Source organism: Apteryx mantelli, chromosome 30 (assembly GCF_036417845.1).
Source record: "Apteryx mantelli isolate bAptMan1 chromosome 30, bAptMan1.hap1, whole genome shotgun sequence".
Lineage (NCBI taxonomy): Eukaryota > Metazoa > Chordata > Aves > Apterygiformes > Apterygidae > Apteryx > Apteryx mantelli.
In genome coordinates this window covers 4774262-4790138 of record NC_090007.1, presented here as the reverse complement: position 1 = coordinate 4790138, position 15877 = coordinate 4774262, and the positions used below count along the sequence as shown (strand labels likewise).

Genomic DNA, 15877 nt, shown 5'->3' with positions numbered 1-15877 from the left:
GAGGTGGCATCTGGGCCCCGCTGGGCTCAGCCCAGGCTGGGGCAGGTCCTTTGGGACAAGCCATGGGCACCTGGCGCCCGCCCCAGGAGGGCGATGCTCCGCCGAGGAGCAGGGTCCCGGCCGCGGTGGGGAGACGAGGCCCTGGGACACAGAGGCTTGAAGGGAACGCAGCCACCAGGAGATGTCCCCATGCCAGCCCACAGTGCTGCTTGGGAGCAGCACAATTTGGGGTCGGATGAGAAAGATTTGGGGCTTCTCTTTCTATTTTTTTTTAGAAGCACAGCTGTTTGCCCCGAAGCCCAGGAGGGCAGGATTTGCTCCCGGAGGGGCTCAGGTCTCTTCTGAAGCTCAGCTTCACCTTACAGGTGCTCAGCCCTGGCCTTGGGGGAAGCTCTTGGCCCATGGGGACCTGCCACCATCTGGGGTGGGCAATAGGTGGGTGGGCAATAGGTGGGTGGGCGGGTGGATGGGTGGATGGAGACATGGATGGACAGATGGATGGGTGAATGCATGGATGGTGGGGTAAATAGATGGGTAGATGGATGGATGGACAGACAGACAGGTGGGTGGATGGATGGGTAGGTGGGTGGATGGATGGGTGGGTGGGTGGATGGATGTACGGACAGATGGGTGAACAGATGGATGGATAGAGGGAGGAACAGATAGATGGGGAATCTCCATCCTGCCCGGTGCCCCTGCCCCATTCCATCCCCTCTGCCCCACGTTGGCACTGGGCCTGGTAGAGCAACGGGGCTCTGGCAGGTCGGAGGCAGCATCCTGCCCCCACGAACACGGCTCCTGCCCTGCCAGGCCCTGGGGAGGGGGCAGCAGGCCGGGCCGGGGCCGGTACCCAGGGCGGGCAGTGCCGGCGCACCCACCGCTGGCCCCCTACCCCCACCAATGCCAGTTGTGGGGTGGGGGGCAGGTGGGCAGTGGGGCTGGGCCGGGGCCAGCAGGCACCCAGGGCTGCCCCACCGGGGCCTGGCATGGTCCAGGCAGTGGGGTGGGGTGGGGGCACGCGAGGGATCCCCGGTTCGAGCCCCGGTGCCGGCAGGTGCCCCCAGCGAGCGCTCGCCCAGCGGCCGCCTCTGCCCATCACGTGCCCGGGGAGCGACAGGCGCCCATAAAGAGCTAAATATTAATAGCGTTATCGGCGAGACCTTGGCAGAGCCGGGGGGGAGGCAGGCGGCTCCGCTCCGCCAGGCAGGGATGGTCCCGTCCCCCCCCCACCGGGACGGTGCCGCCCGCGGGCGCGCGGGGCTGCCGGTGCCCACGCGTCCTTCCCGAGCCGGGCCACGCACTTATCCATCACGCGGAGCGGGCGGGTGGTTTCCCACGCTCGGGCCGGGGTGCGGCGCCGGGCGCGCGGACACGGGTGGGCAGGGAGGCGCGGGGCGTCCCCGAGCCCTAGAAGAGCCTCTTCTTGCGGGAGTCCGCGAAGGAGATGATGGAGTTACGTGGGGTGGTGGAGGGCAGCGCTGGGGCGATTTCCACGCCTGGCAGGGCTCCGGCGCCTTCGCCCTCCTGCTCCTCCGCCGCCGCGGCCCCGTCCTCCTCCGGCCACTCCACGTCCAGGACGTTGCCTTCAGCCATCACCTCCTTCTCCTCCTCCAGCTTGGGCCCGAAAGCCCAGTCTGCAAGGGCAGAGACGGAGCCCTGAGCGGTTCGGCACTGCCGTGGGAGAGGCCGGGCAGCTCCCAAACCCCGGCAGCGACCGGCTGGGCACCGGCATATCGGGCTGCCTCTACGGCAAGGAGCTCAGCCCTGCTGGTGCCAGGGCAGCGGGTGCCCACAAGGCCAAGACCACCAAGGAAACCACCCCGCTCCCGCCGCTATTCGGTCCCATAAGGAGCCAGAACGCTCAATGCCGCTCGGCACCCGCGTCCCCGGCGTCCCCGGCCCCCCGCGCGCTCACCGGCGAAGTCATGCGCCAGATCCTTGATGAGGTGCCCCACGATGGCGTAGGCCACCGCCAGCACCAGCGCGGCCGCCATCACCAGGTAGAGGACGTAGCGGGGCAGCCGGATGCTGTCCAGGGCCGGGGGCTTGTAGTCCACGTACAGCACCCCGTCCTCTTCAGGGGGCGACTGCAGTAGGTGCCGCGGCCCCGGTGCTCCCCCCACGCTGGGCGGCAGGGTCTCGTTGCCCCCCGCGAGGGCCATTGCCAGCTGCCCCCGCAGCCCAGCCTGGAGCCTCCGCTGTGCTGGGGATCCCAAGGGAGAAGCAGCATTGGGGTCCCGGCCCTCCTCTGTGCCCGCGGGGTGCCCGGGAAGGGAGCCGGTGGCTCACGCTGCCGGCACAGGCAGGGCGAGTCCCTGCTCCGCGCGATGGGGAGCCGCTTGCCGGCCTCCCCCCTCCGCGAAAGGACAGAGCGGTCGAAGGAAGGAGCTTAGCGCCTGTTAATCCGGGCACGGCCCAGGGAGGCTCAGCCTGGGGGGCGGTGAGCGCTCGCTCGCTCCCCAGGACGGCTTGGGGCTCCCGACATCCACCCCTGGGTCACTGCTGCAGGCATCTCTGTCCCCTTCCGAGCAGGGAAGTGGCGGTGGGATGGGGACAAGCGCAGGGACGGGGAGGGATGCCCAGTGCCCTGCTCAGGTCCTGGGACAGGGTGCTTCTTGCAGAGCCCACTGTGCCGCGTGGGCTTCAGAGAGAGCAAAGCCACCCAGCGGCACCCACAGCGAGGGGTTGGGCATCCTCCCAGATGCACCCGCTGGGTGCAGCATCTCTGGGCCCAGCATCTCTCCTTTGATGAGGATCAGAGGGGTGCAGAGCCCGGACACTGCCCAAAAGTGACCTAGTGCCCTCAGCACTAGGGCTTGACGGTCAGGAGGCTGCAGGGCTCGGGGCTGGGCACGGATCAGCCTCCGACCCCAGCCCTGATGCCCACCAGCTCCAGGACGACTGGGTCCTGTGCCCTCCTCCCCCACCAGCTGCCCAAATGACCTTGGGGGAAAAAAAAAATCCCTTCCCAGGGTGGATTCGCCAGGGAGGGATTAAGGTGCTGGAGTTAGAGCCACTTGGTGCGGCGCCAAGGCAGGGCTCGTTGCCGGCGCCCTCCTACACCGCACGCCAGGGCCAGGCCCCAGCGGCCATCCCGGCCCTGCTGCGCCCGGGCCTCCCCCAGCCGGGCAGCGGCCACAAAAACGCCAGTTTTCATTCCAATTTGGGCTTAAAAGGAGTTTGAAGGACTGGAGGATTTCCGCAGTTGGGGGGAAGCAGAGGCGAACCTCCCAGCAGAGGGATCTGGGAACGCTCAGCCCGGCCTGAATGAATCTCAGCTGGAAACGTGGGCACGTGGAAGCACTGGAGAACAGCCGGAGCAAGGGTTAGAGCAGCCTGGCGCGATAACCGGGGACAAACAAGCTGGTAAACACCAGCGAACGCGTTCACAGCGCGCCCGAAGGCCTGTGCTCCGATAAGGCCCCAGCGCAGAGCCGGCAGCAGCCTTCCACTGATAACGCGGCAACAGGGAAACGGCACCTCCCACGGCCCGGCCCCATCCCCATGGCCCACGGGGGACAGAGACAGAACCGAGGACCGACAGCCCCTGGCCCTTCTCCTCCATGTCACGCACCAGCAGCCCCGGCCACAGCACCTGGACACGTGTCTGGGTTCTTGTAGGGAGGAACAGGCGACTAAAATCATCGTGTCTCCAGTAAAACCCCCTTCCATGGGGTCCTGCACTGGGCCAGACCGGGACCTGGGCTGCGGCTCTCCCCTCCACCCAGGCGCCAGAGCCCTGGGGATGCTGAGCCGGCCACCTTGCCGGGGAAGCAGCAGCTTTAAGGACTAAAAGGATTGAGGCTGTGAGAGTGACTCATAAAGTGACTTTGGCCAAGGGAAAAGCACCTGTAAGCAAGCAGCAGGCAGCTGCACCCCGCTCAGCGCAGCCGCCCCCCCGGGAGCACAGGGCACTGGAGCACGGGCAGCATCGGCTGCAGGTGCCCCGTGCAGGCGCTGCCGCGTGGCAGCACCATCAGGGGCTCCCAGGGCATTGAGCCACGAGCCATCGCTTGGGCAACGTCTGCCCCGTGGGCTGGCCGGAGCCAGGGCGCTGTGGGGAGAAGGTCTCTGCCCCCGCACCGTCGGGGTCCCCCCCGCTCCGTGCTTTTCCCCGTGGCAGCAGCCGCAGGGACTGCCAGCCCGGTCCCAAGCCTGCAGCGCTGGGTACGCACCCAGCCGGGCAGGGCGAAATCACAGCTCGACTCACGTGGCAGCGCACAAGGCCAGCGCTTTATTTCCTCCCAGCCCCGCGCACGTCCACGCCGGGGCAGCCCAGGGCATCTGGGTGCTGGGTGACGGCAGCAGACACCAGCCTCAGCCCTGCCAGGTCTGGTTAAACACAGGGGAAGTCCGGGCAGGCTCTGCCTCACCCTGTAAGCCCTAATCGCACAGCGGTTCCCTGCAGAAAGAAAAACCACAGCCAAATCTTCCAGACTTTGCCACGAAACAACCTCCAACCTAGGGCAAAGGCTGCTGCAAGCGCAGAAGCCTGCCCCGACAGGAGAGGCCAAACCCACCCCAGCTCCTCCACCATCCCTGCAGCCATGATGGCAAGGAGGAATCCAGCTCTGCACCAACACCAGGAGCAATTTCTAGACACTGCGTAGCTACAACCCACGAGACTGACGGCCTGAAGCCAACCCTGGCCCCTCCGGAAAAGCTAAAGCAAGGTAAGCAGAGCTTTTTCACACCAAGCTACCATGGCAGGGCAGTCCCAGAGCAGCCCCAGGCCCCACGCAGCTGCGATAGGCTCCGACATGCAGAGAAGAGCCCACCCAGCCCCAGCCCCAAGACGGGCTGCAGGCAGGCGATGCTGATCCTGCCAGCCAAAGAGAAGGGGAGCAGGCCCAGGAAACGGGGGGCAAGTAGCAGCTCAGCCCGGATTTGGACAAAGAAACAGGCTGCAATGTTGCCAGAGAGCAAAAGCCGGTTCCTCCTTCATCTACGCTGGGGCAGGGCACAGATCCGGTCTTGGAGGCCCCGTGTGTCGATGGAGGTGGCCACGTAGGGCAGGGAGAGCAGGCCCGGGGGTAGCAGGCAGCTCACCCTGGCCAGCGCTCCCCAACTGAGGGCTCAGGCGGAGGCCTGCAGCTTGCAGAGCCCGTCCGCGTACTGGAACTGGGAGCCGTTCTCGTACTCGTACATGTCCAACGCCACCTCGCAGCTCTCCCGCACCACGCGCTCCTCGTCGTGGGCAAAAGCCCGCAGGGTCTCCAGGCAGGACGCCCGGGCGATGGAGCCCAGGGCCTCGGCACACTCGTGGCGCACCATGGGGCTCTCGGCGCGGCTCCGCAGCGCGGCCGTCAGCTGGGGGACGCAGGCCTCGTGCTGCATCTGGCCCAGCACGTAGCCGATCTCGTGGCGGAAGAGGGCGCTGCCGCACCGCAGGCCTGCGGGGAGGAGGCGAGAGTGAGCCACCACTGACCCCAAAGCGTGCCGGGATGCTTGACCAGACCCTCCCCACCCAAGAGGGGCAGCAGCTGGCAGGGGGTTGGCTGCTGAGCGGCAGGTTGGCCTAGCGGTGAAGAGCAGGTGGTCACCACGCCTGACCCATCAGGGACTTGGGGACAGGCCTGAAGCGCTTAGAGGGAGTGCTGTCCCCCAGGGCGCCCGTCCCACGTTGCTCCCTCACAAACCATGGCCGCAGCCCCAGCCGGACACCCTCACCCCGCAAGGTCCAGCAGCCCCGATCATCTAGAGTGGCTGCACGTGCCCGCAGCAGTGCCCCACGGCTCAGCACAGGCGAGAGATGCCCCCTCGTGACTACGGCAAGGCACGGTGCTGTACCCATCTGCCCAGCGGGCACCTTCGCTCACCCCAAGGTGTCTGCGCTGCCCGTGGGCCGTGTCTTAAGGTGCCTGGAGCAGACTGGCAGCGCAGCCATAGCCCCAAGCCCTCGTGTGCTGCAGAGGAACCCCTGCGGGATCAAGGTGCCACAGCACAAGCTCACAGATCACTGCACACCTCATTTCACGGCACAGACACACCCTCGGCCTGCCCCGGATGGCTGGAGAGCCTCATCCACCTCCCTTGGGCCGGTGGAAGGAACAAAGGGGTTCTAGGCTGTGCTCCCACTCAGGAGACGTTCATTCCCATCCTCAGAACTAATTCCAAACCCAAGGATGAGGATGGCTGACCTCTGCATTTCCAGGTCTCCAGCACCCAGTTACACAGGCCCCACCAGAAAATGCCAGGTCAGACTGGCAAATCTAACACCAACATTACAGGCCATAGCTTCTCCCACCGGGACCCATAGAAAAAGGAGGACTGGAGGAGGGAAAAGGTGCTGTGAAACACCAGGAAGGATGGAAGACACCCGAGATCTTTCAACTTCCCAAAAAAGGGCTCCCAGAGAGCACCGAGCCTTTTATGATGCTGCTCTTTTGCCATGGCAAGCAAGCAGTGGAACAACAGCTCTAGAAACAGCAACGTGAGGAACTTACCCAGAGCCCTGCAGCTCTGGCAGCCCTGGATTTGGGAAGAGCCAACCCTGGTTTAACTTGTAGTGACTGATAGCAAGGAGAGAGCAGGCAGCCCCAGGCTGGTCCTTACCGTCAGCCAGCGCCAGCACTGCCTCCTGGCCCCCCAGGTTTCGCAGGGCAAACATGGCCCTGTAGCGGTCAAACAGAGTGCGCGACTCATCCAGGAGGGTTTCGCGGAGTTTGGCAATGTCTGTCTCTTCAGCAGGGGGAGCGGGATCCACCGACAGGTAGGGGCTGGCGCCTGGCTCCTCCTTGTTCTCCTGAAGCCACTCCAACCTCTTCACTGCCAGTTGACACGTTTCTGCCACCTGCAGGGACAGAGACGGGAGCCTGGCTGCAAGATAGACCGTGAAGTGCTCCGGGCACGTGCCCAGGGCTTCCCTACCGCAGCCAGGCTGCACAGATCAGACATCCCGCCAAGCACTCGGCTTCACCTCTTCGTCACTTGGCTCTGACAGCAACCATGCGCTGCTGATCCGGGACACTCCCAACTGAAGGATGTGATGCTGGACGCTGGCACACAGCAAGACACAGCTCACGATGCTGCTCAGCGCTGACTGCCCCCAGCATAGTCCAAGTTCCTTGGCCAAAGGCCACCCAAGAGAGACCTGTTTCATCACCCTTCAACACCAGCAGCACTGAGCCCCATGGGAAACAAGCCCCCAGAGAGCCTCACCTCAACCACGGGATCTTCCGAATAGCGTTTCAGGACATCCAGCACATCGGGATTCCCAATAGCACCCAAGGCTTCACCTTAAGGAAGGACATGTCAGGACATTACTAAGATACCTAAGGAAGTGAGGTGCCCATCCTCACTTTCAGACGCTGGGTGAAGAGGACCCTGCCGCAACCTCCGGTCAGGCCTCACCCTGCTTTGAAGCAGGGACATGGGCCTGACTCAGACACATCTTAAATGGCACAGCCATGCAAACAAGCATGGTAGGAGGCACCTTGGCCAGCAGAAGAGGGAAGGCTTGGTCAACCAGTCTGGCTAGAGGATGGGATGAGGTGGTTATGTACTTTAGGGTTTTCCGAGCCGTGACGCTCAAAAGGAAACAACCTGTATTTCAACAGAGGCTCCGTGGTACCTCCCAGCACCCTCTCAGGTGCAGCTCGGTGACAGGGTGACATCCCTACTGCTGGATGCCAGCAGAGATGGTCAGCATGTAGCAAAGGCAGGTTGGATAGGGCCTCACAGGGCCATCACAAGCTGCTCAGTACTTGGGGAGTACCCACAGCTCCACTCACAGGCCAGACTCTTCCCCTGCACCCACAGCCACAGGGGCAGCCCGAAAGCACGCGAACCCCGAGCCATCATACCCGCCTCGTGCCTGACCATGGGCTCCTGGCGGGTGTCCTCCAGCACTTGGACCAGCACAGGGATGGCCGCTTCATCCCGCATCTGGCCCAGGCAGTAGGCCAGCTCGTGCTTCAGCAGCGCTGAGCTGTCCCCGAAGGCTCGGCTGATCCAGTCCACGGCCGCGCGGCCGCCCAGGTTGCGCAGGGTGAAGAGGGCCCGGAAGCGGGCTGGAAGCGGCTGCGCTGCATCCACCAGCGTCTGGCCGATGGCCTCCACCTCCTTCTCCGTCACCATGGTCCCGGCAGCAGCAGGAAGCAGCAGGCTCCGGGTCGCACGCAAGCTTCCGGCAGGACTCTCTTCCAGCGGGACTCTGCTCCAGTCACGCTCTGCGGCCACCTGCGCAAGGGGAAGAGGGTCAGAGGTGCCCACGGAGGGGCCAGGGCGCAGCCAGGGACAGTCCCCAGGCATGGGGGCATCTCCAGCGCCCAGCAGGGTCCCCCACCCCGCGGGGGGGCAATAAACGAGGTCCTGTTCGGCCCCCGCTGGGCCTGATGCTGGCGGCAGCTCCCAGGCTGGGGCCAAGCGGGGAGATGGCAAACCCCAACCCGGTGTGGGTCAACTGGACAGAACCGCACCTCAGGCACCGGACAGGATCGGACCTACGGGAAGGGACTGAGTAGAGCCAGACCGGATTCAACCAGGCCCCGAGGGGCAGGACCGGACCGGGACCAGACCGACCCAGGCCGAGCTCAACCGGGCCCCCCGGGAGCCCAACACCTCCCCCTGCCGGGACGGACTGAACCGAACCCGACTCCTTCCAGGCGGATCCCGCGGCCGGGCCGGGCCAGAGCGGACCGAGACTCATCCCCGGGGACCGGACGGGACCGGACGGGACCGGACCGGGCGGGACAGAAGAAGCCGGGAAGCCCGGAGACCGAACCCGACCGAACCGGATCCCCCGAGAAGACAAGGACCGGACCCCCCCGGGGCGGGGCTGGGCCGGATGCCTGAGACGGGACAGGACGGGGAGGGAAACGGAGCGGGCCAGGCCGGACGGGACCAGACCGGATCCCCGGTGCCCAGACCGGCCCCGGCCCCGGTTCCGCCCCGCACTCACCGCGCGCCGCCATCGCAGCCGCTCCCACGTGACCACGCCGGCCGGCTCCTACCATCGCAGCTTCCGGGCGGGGGGGGCCGCAGCCACCGTGCGCCCACGTGGGCGGCCGCATCCGCCTCCCCCCGCCGAGTGGGAGCGGCCCGCGGCGGGCAGCCCCCCCCCCCCCCCGCGTTGCAGCACAGGAGCGGGGGGTGGGGGGTGGCGCATGCGCAGTGGCGGCGGGGGCCAGGCCCGGAGGCCTGCGGCGGCGCTGAGGAGGGGGCGAAGGCGCAGGGCCCGGGGGGGGGCTGCGGGGCTGCGCCTTCCCCGGGGCTGCCCCATCATCCCCTCAAGGCTGCCTCATTGCCCCCCAATGCTGCCCCATTGCCCCCCAAGGCTGCCCCATCACTCCTTGGGCTGCCCCATTGCCCCCCAAGGCTGCCCCATTGCCCCCCAGTGTTGCCCCATCGCCCCCAATGCTGCCCCATCACTCCCTGGGCTGCCCCATTGCCCCCCAATGCTGCCCCATTGCCCCCCAGTGTTGCCCCATCGCCCCCCAATGCTGCCCCATCACTACCTGGGCTGCCCCATTGCCCCCCAGTGCTGCCCCATTGCCCCCCAAGGCTGCCCCATCGCTCCCCAATGCTGCCCCATCGCCCCCCAAGGCTGCCCCATCGCTCCCCAGGCTGCTCCATCGCTGCCCCATCGCCCCCCAGGCTCCTCCAGCAGCTCCAAGGCTGCCCCATTGCCCCAAGCACAGGAGCAGAAATAACTCTCTTTCCCCCTCTGGTTGGTGCTCCAAGCTCAAACACCAGCATTTTTGTTTTCTGTATGATTTTTGACTCCACGGTGCTTGGGAAAAGCCCAGCATCTCCCAGCAGTAGTGGTACCATGTGGCTGCCTTCATATTTTCAAATCCAGCACCACGTGCGCGACCTGCCTCCAAGACTCAGCCCGGGGTACGGCACCCCTCGCGGCACCCCAGCCAGCGCGGAAACACACTGCTGTAACCTCAGCGCTGTCGCCGCTGTGCGCAAACACTCCTATCGAAGCAGGAGCTTGGCACGAAGGGCACACATGGGTATTTACCCATCCGGCCACAGTAACGCGCGCCATCATCCGCTGCTAACTTGAGCTGAACGTGTTCCAGGTTGCTCCTTCCCACCCACTCCGCTCTCGGTGATCCTGATTTTCCATCGCTGTCTCCTTGACTTTGCGATTTGTATCAGCACACAACAGGAATGAGGCTAGGGGTGTTGTGATCCTCGTGCTCAGCCACAGAGAGCCCTTTCTCCCCTGCTCTGGGCCAGGAAAGGAAGCCGGGAGCTTCGGGAAGGCAAACCCAGTGAGCCCTGCTGGCGTTTGCACTGAGCTGAGAAATGCCTTTTTGTGCAAAGAAAAGCAGGACTCCCCCTTTTGCAATGCGGCGACAAAGCCAGATGATGGCTAGTTCACCGTAGTGTGCAGGTGTCTGTGTCCTTTCAAACTGCAGCTCTTGGAGAGAAGAAAAATCATTCTTGTGTTTAAAAATCAATGGCTGATCCTAGAAGCACATAAAAAAAAACAAAACAAAACCAGTTTTCTTGCCCAAAGATGCAAGGGGGTGTCTTTGTGCTGAAACAAGCTGCATGGAGTTCCCAAGTCGCCCTTTGCCATGGACTCCAGCGTAATACCTTTCCTGCTGATACCAGCTTTCCTTGCTGGCATCAGCAGATCCTCCTGACTAAGCACAGTCACCTTTTTGATGCAAAATAGAGGGAACCACTAGATTTCCATGATAAACAGGCCATCAAATGCCAGCACAGGTGTGAGGAGGGGGCAGGTTGCAAACAGGCCCCATCCAGGTCTGGCTGTACCTGCTGCAGCTGAGCAGCCCACACCGCTGCTCCGACGCCTTTTGCCGAGAGGCTGAAGATTTGGGGTTCAAGCCAACGCGGTTCATTCTGGCCGAGATGGGGAGGTGACAACCGATCTACTGCTGGTGGTCCGGAGCATCACCATCCGCGCCGTGAGCTCTGCCACGCACCTCAAACTGGGGCAGCCGGTGTTGTTACAGCCCCAGCTGCCCGCCGAGCCCCTCAGGCACAGGATACCGTCTCGGTAGGACGGGTGGCACGGCGAGACGTGTCTGTGCCGTTCCCCCGCCTACCGCCTTCCCATAAAGTGCTGATGAAGGTGCCTTTGTGCTCTGCCCTGGCACGGCCGAGGCGGTGTGCCATGGGGCTCTCGCCTCTGGTGGGAGGACAGCAGAGAAGGGAACCACAGCAGCTTGATTTCTCAGACGATATCAGGCAGAGCCGCGCGTTTCTAATCACACCGGTGCTGTGGGCTACAGCCAGGCTGGGATCTGGCCGGCGATGCGTCTGCCCTGCCCTTCCTTGCAGAGGCGTGAGCAGACGCTCGTGTTTCACTACCGGTGGGATCTCTGCAGAGGCTCGCGAGGCTGCTTCGGAGAGTCCTACTCCTCCAGGAGCAGCCTCGGGTCCTGCTTCTGTCTCACATCTTGCTGCTGTCTCTCCTTACATCGCTGAAATGCCGCCAGCGCCTAACAGAGCTCAGAGGCGCTGGCACTGCCCAGGCCTCAGCTGCGTGGAGGGTGCAGATGGGGAGGGACGTTCTGGGCCAAACCGCAGACCATCACGGCAGTAACCCCGTCAGAGACAGGGTGAGGAAGGGGATGAGGCTTGGATCTGAGGCTGGAGACAGCTCAGCCCACCCAAGCCGAGAGAGAGCACAAACTAGCTGACCAGATGCCAGAGCAGCAGTTTGCAGAGGTGATTTCATTTCTGACGCCGGTGCCAGCCCCAGGCAACTTACTGCTTTTCTCTGCCTCTTTCTTCCCTTCCCCTCCCAGGTGTATTTACATAAGTTTCATACCCCCAAAGGAGTTTTGCCTTCTGATTTCAGGTCTGAGCATAGCACCCTTGGGACAAAGACTTTCTTAATATGTCACTACAGTGAGCTCCTGAGCTCAGTGTGGCTGGTTGACGTTACTATAACATGGCTAATAGCTGTTAGTTCTTGGCCCCTCGCCTCAGCATCTAAGTGCGTCCCAGTTTGGACACACACCGTGGCAGAAGTGCCGGCATTCAGGGCACCTCACGCAGATCTGGGCTCTGGCTGCTCCTTCCTTCAGGCCCCGGTCACCCAGCAGTGACAGCTTCCATAACGGCTGGCCAACTCCTTCCACTCACCCTGCACTCTGCAGACCCACATTTATCCTGCAGAGAAAGGGAAAACCAGACAGCCCTCCTTCTAGCCAAACCTAAATCCCCCTTTTATTTATACAGCACAGAACACATCACAAGATCATTCAAATCCTGGAAGAGAACAAGGGCATGAAGAACATTCCACTGCCTGAAATCACCATGGCAAAAACAGTATTAGCATGATGCAGCTGGCCTCCTTCCGGCAAGCGACTGAGCCGGCAAAGGCTGGTCCATCCAGCCCATCCGACAGCTTTCCTCGCTCTGCTGGCAGCATTTTGCAGAAGGCGAGAGGATGCAATCCTTGTTGAACAGCCCGGTATCACTGGGCTACTGTCACATTTACTGGAGTTCATGGGAAGTCCGCGAGCAAGGATGTGCGTGGCTGTTTCTTCCTCCCTATCAGCCCTCCCCGCAGGTCTCAAAATACTGGCACATCAGCTCGCGCACTTGCTCGGCCCGACCATCCTCCATGGAGGCAGGCGCGGGCTGGCACGGCTTGGGCAGCTCGGTTGGCTCGGTGCCCTCCAGCCACTCCTCGTTGAAGGGGTTGTCGTGAGCTTCACACACGTTGTGCAGGATGCAACAGGCGAGGACGAGGGTGGGCAGCAGCTCCAGGCTGCAGTCGTCGCACTTCAGGAGGATCTGCCAGCGAGCCTTGAGGCGGAGGAAGGCGTTCTCGATCACGCTGTGCGCCCGCTTGAGGCGGTAGTTGAACTGCAGCTGTCGCTGAGTGAGCTTCTCATCCTCCTGGTAAGGCTTGAGTATCCAGTCTTGCAAGGGGTAGGTGGCATCGCCCAGCAGGACGTATTTCTGCGCCTTCCCCATGAAATGTTTGGGAGGGTTGGGGCACAGCCGGCCCTCCTTGGCCAGCACCCACAAGCTGGAGCTCTCCAGTACGGCGCTGTTCTCCATGCTGCCGGGGAAGGCAGTGGAGACGTCCCAGAACTGGCCCAGCCCGTCCACGGTGGCCTGCGTCAGGATGGAGTGCCAGCCCTGGCCGTTGCAGTAGTCGGCGCTGAGACGCAGAGGTGGGTTGATGGGGATGTGAAGGCTGTCCAAGGCACCGATGCAGTGCGGGAAGCCCCAGCGGGCACGGAAGATGCGCACCATGTTCTCCAGCTCCTTCTCGTTGGGCAGCCGGAGGTAGAGCGGCTTCAGCAGCAAGACCACGGCGTAACTCACCTCCCTGACGCACGTCTGCACCGTGGCGGGCCCCACGCCGAAGAGCGGGCTGATAGTCTGATACTCCACGTTGGTGGCCAAGTGCCACAGGGCCACGGCGACTCTCTTCTCCAGGGGCAGCGTGGAGTGGAAGTGAGCACCGTGGTGAGCCAGCCCTGGCCGCAGCTGGTTACACACGTAGAAAAAGGTCTCCTTGGACATCCGAAACTTCTCCAGCCAGTCCTGGGGCCGGAATTCCTTCATGACCACCCGTTCCCACCAGTCTGCGTTCCTGATGCTGGGCCATGCGCGGGGGTAGAAATAACAGCTGGTTCTCCTCCGGCGAGCGATCAGGAGCTGCAACGTCACGGGGAGACAACGCAGGCATGAGATGGCGTTGCGCCCAGGCCCCCACCCTCCTCTTCATGATTCACTGCACCTCCATCAAATTGCATTTGCAGAATCTCCGAGCGCTACCCAAATATTCAATCCCTTCCCTACAGGGAAAATCTGCATCATTTTTTCCCTAGGTGAATCTGGACAAAAAGTCCAAATTTTGCATATGAGAAACCTTCTGGAAAAAAAATGTCCTTTTGGGGGCAGTCAGCATGCTGCTTCTTTATTTTTAAACAAGTATTATTCACTTTCTTGCAGGAAAGTGAAATGCAGGCTTGGTAGTTATTTGGAAGCGGGAATTAGCATCCTGCATTCCGGGCGTTCCAAGGGGAACGGTCTTTCTATCTGTTTCGAAATTCTAAAAAAACATCTTTGAACTGAAAGGAGGCTTGTTTTGCCTTCCTGGCTGCCAGGGAAAGTGAGCTCACAGCGTTTCCTCCCAGACATCCCCTCCCTGCTGCCACATTTCCCCCCCGCTGCCATCCATGTCCCCAGGTCCTTCGTGTCCCCGTGTCTTTTGTATCCCCTCTCCTTCATACCCTAGGTCCTTCCTGTTCCTCCATCCATGTCTCTTATGTCCTTCCTGTCCCTCATCCTTCATGTCCCCCGTCCTTTGGGTCCGCCGCCCATGAACCCCATGGCCCTGTCCTTTGTTTTCCTCTGTCCTTCATGTCCCCTGTGTCCTTCATGTGCCCATGTCCCCCCATCCTTTGTATCCATTGTCCTTTGTGTCCCGCCATCCTTCATGTCCCCCACCCTTCATGTCCACTATGTCACCCCATTTTCAGGCCACCCATGTCCTTCACATCCCCCCATCCATCATGTTCCTGTGTCCCTCATGCCCCTTGTCCCTTGTGATCCTTATGTCCTTTGTGTCCCCCCATCCTTTGTGTCTGTGTCCCTGCATCTTCTGTGTCCTTCACATCCATGTCCCCTGTCTCCCATGTCCTTTGTGTTGCCCCACATCCTCCCACATCTTTTGTGTCTCCCCGTGTCCCCATATCTTTCATGTCCTTCATGTCCCCCATACCCCTACGTCCCCCATCTTTTGTGCCCCCCGTGTCCCTGTAACTTTCATGTCCTTTGTGACCCCAGAACCCATGTCCCCCCATGTCCCCATGTTTCCTTTCAATCATGTCTCCTGTACCCTTTCCTTCATATCCCCCCGTGTCCTCACATTTTTAATGTCCTTCATGTCCCCCATCCCCTATGCCCCATCCTTTGTGTCCCCTGTCCCCCACGTCCTTTGCGTTGCCCCACATCCCCCCTGTTCTTTGTGCCTCCCTGGGTCCCCACGTCTTTCACATCCTTCATTCCCTCATGCCCCTGCGTTCCCCTGTCCTTTGTGTCCCTTGTCCGCTGCACCCGTGTCCTTTGTGTCCCCCTGCATCACCCCAGATCTTACGTATTTCATGTCCCCCGTGCCCCCTGCCTTCGTGCCCCCTCGTGTCCCCCATCCCTCCATACCCTTGGCTTTGCCCCACGCCCCCCGTGTACTCCGTGTCCCCCCATGTCCCTATATCCTTCGTGTCCTTCACGTCCCCGTACCCCCGTGTCCCTCCGTCCTTTGCGACCCGTGTCCCCGGTCCCCGTGTCCTTTGTGTCCCCTGCACCCCCGTGTCCCCCCCTTCGCCGCCCGGCCCTCCCGCCCCGGCAGCGGCCCGCACATCCCGCCGCCACCGCCGCCCCGGCCGCGCCGCGCCGCCCCGGTCCCTGCCGCGGCCCCGTCCCCGTCCCCGTCCCCGTCCCCGCCGCCGCCGTCACCGTCATGAGGCGCTTCTGGCGCTGCGTGTAGTACTGCCGCAGCCAGGCGGCCCGCTGCGCCTCGTCCCAGCGCCCGGCCATGTCGCCCTGCGGGCCCGCCCGCCGCTGCAGCAGCAGGTAGAGCAGCAGCAGCAGCGGCGGCTCCTGCATTTTCAAATCGAGAGCCCGGCCTGCCCTGGAAGGGGAAGGGCCGCGCCGCCGCCGCCGCCGGGTCACGGCGGCCCGCGGGGGGGGAGCGCGGGGGGGGGGGGGAAGCGCGCCGCGGCCCCGCCTGCGCCCCGGCCCCGGCCCCGGCGCCGCTCGGCTCGGCTCCGCTCGGCCCGGTTCGGCTCGGCTCGGCACGGCTCGGCTCGGCTCGGCTCGGCACGGTTCGGCTCGGCACGGCACGGCACGGCACGGCTCAGCTCGGCACGGCACAGCTCAGCTCAGCTCAGCACAGCCGGGCTTGGCTCGGCTCGGCACGGCT

At 63.2% G+C, this 15877-nt stretch overlaps 3 protein-coding genes across 4 annotated transcripts; all 3 read right to left on the bottom strand.

Annotated features, from left to right (window-relative positions):
- Nucleotides 1-1407: 1407 nt before the first annotated feature.
- SMIM44 (small integral membrane protein 44) lies at nucleotides 1408-2162 on the bottom strand. The gene is made up of 2 exons (XM_067313086.1): nucleotides 1916-2162; nucleotides 1408-1634 (listed from the first exon to the last, which is right to left on the bottom strand). Exons 1-2 carry the CDS (start codon nucleotides 2160-2162, stop codon nucleotides 1408-1410), a joined length of 474 nt encoding a protein of 157 aa, XP_067169187.1.
- Nucleotides 2163-4214: 2052 nt separating this feature from the next.
- On the bottom strand, nucleotides 4215-8994 carry DOHH (deoxyhypusine hydroxylase). Of its 2 annotated transcripts, XM_067312962.1 has the most exons (6): nucleotides 8903-8994; nucleotides 7806-8181; nucleotides 7162-7238; nucleotides 6556-6793; nucleotides 5050-5393; nucleotides 4215-4402 (listed from the first exon to the last, which is right to left on the bottom strand). In XM_067312962.1, the coding sequence occupies exons 2-5, from the start codon at nucleotides 8077-8079 to the stop codon at nucleotides 5077-5079; spliced, it is 906 nt and encodes a 301-aa protein (XP_067169063.1). In that variant the 5' UTR covers nucleotides 8080-8181; nucleotides 8903-8994; the 3' UTR covers nucleotides 4215-4402; nucleotides 5050-5076. The 2 variants fall into 2 exon arrangements, with proteins under 2 accessions (XP_067169063.1, XP_067169062.1); XM_067312961.1 differs by having other exon boundaries at nucleotides 4215-5393.
- A 3140-nt stretch (nucleotides 8995-12134) lies between these two features.
- On the bottom strand, nucleotides 12135-15623 carry LOC106486013 (uncharacterized). Its single transcript, XM_067312773.1, has 2 exons — nucleotides 15412-15623; nucleotides 12135-13608 (listed from the first exon to the last, which is right to left on the bottom strand). The coding sequence occupies exons 1-2, from the start codon at nucleotides 15559-15561 to the stop codon at nucleotides 12490-12492; spliced, it is 1269 nt and encodes a 422-aa protein (XP_067168874.1). The 5' UTR covers nucleotides 15562-15623; the 3' UTR covers nucleotides 12135-12489.
- Between the last annotated feature and the right edge of the window lie 254 nt (nucleotides 15624-15877).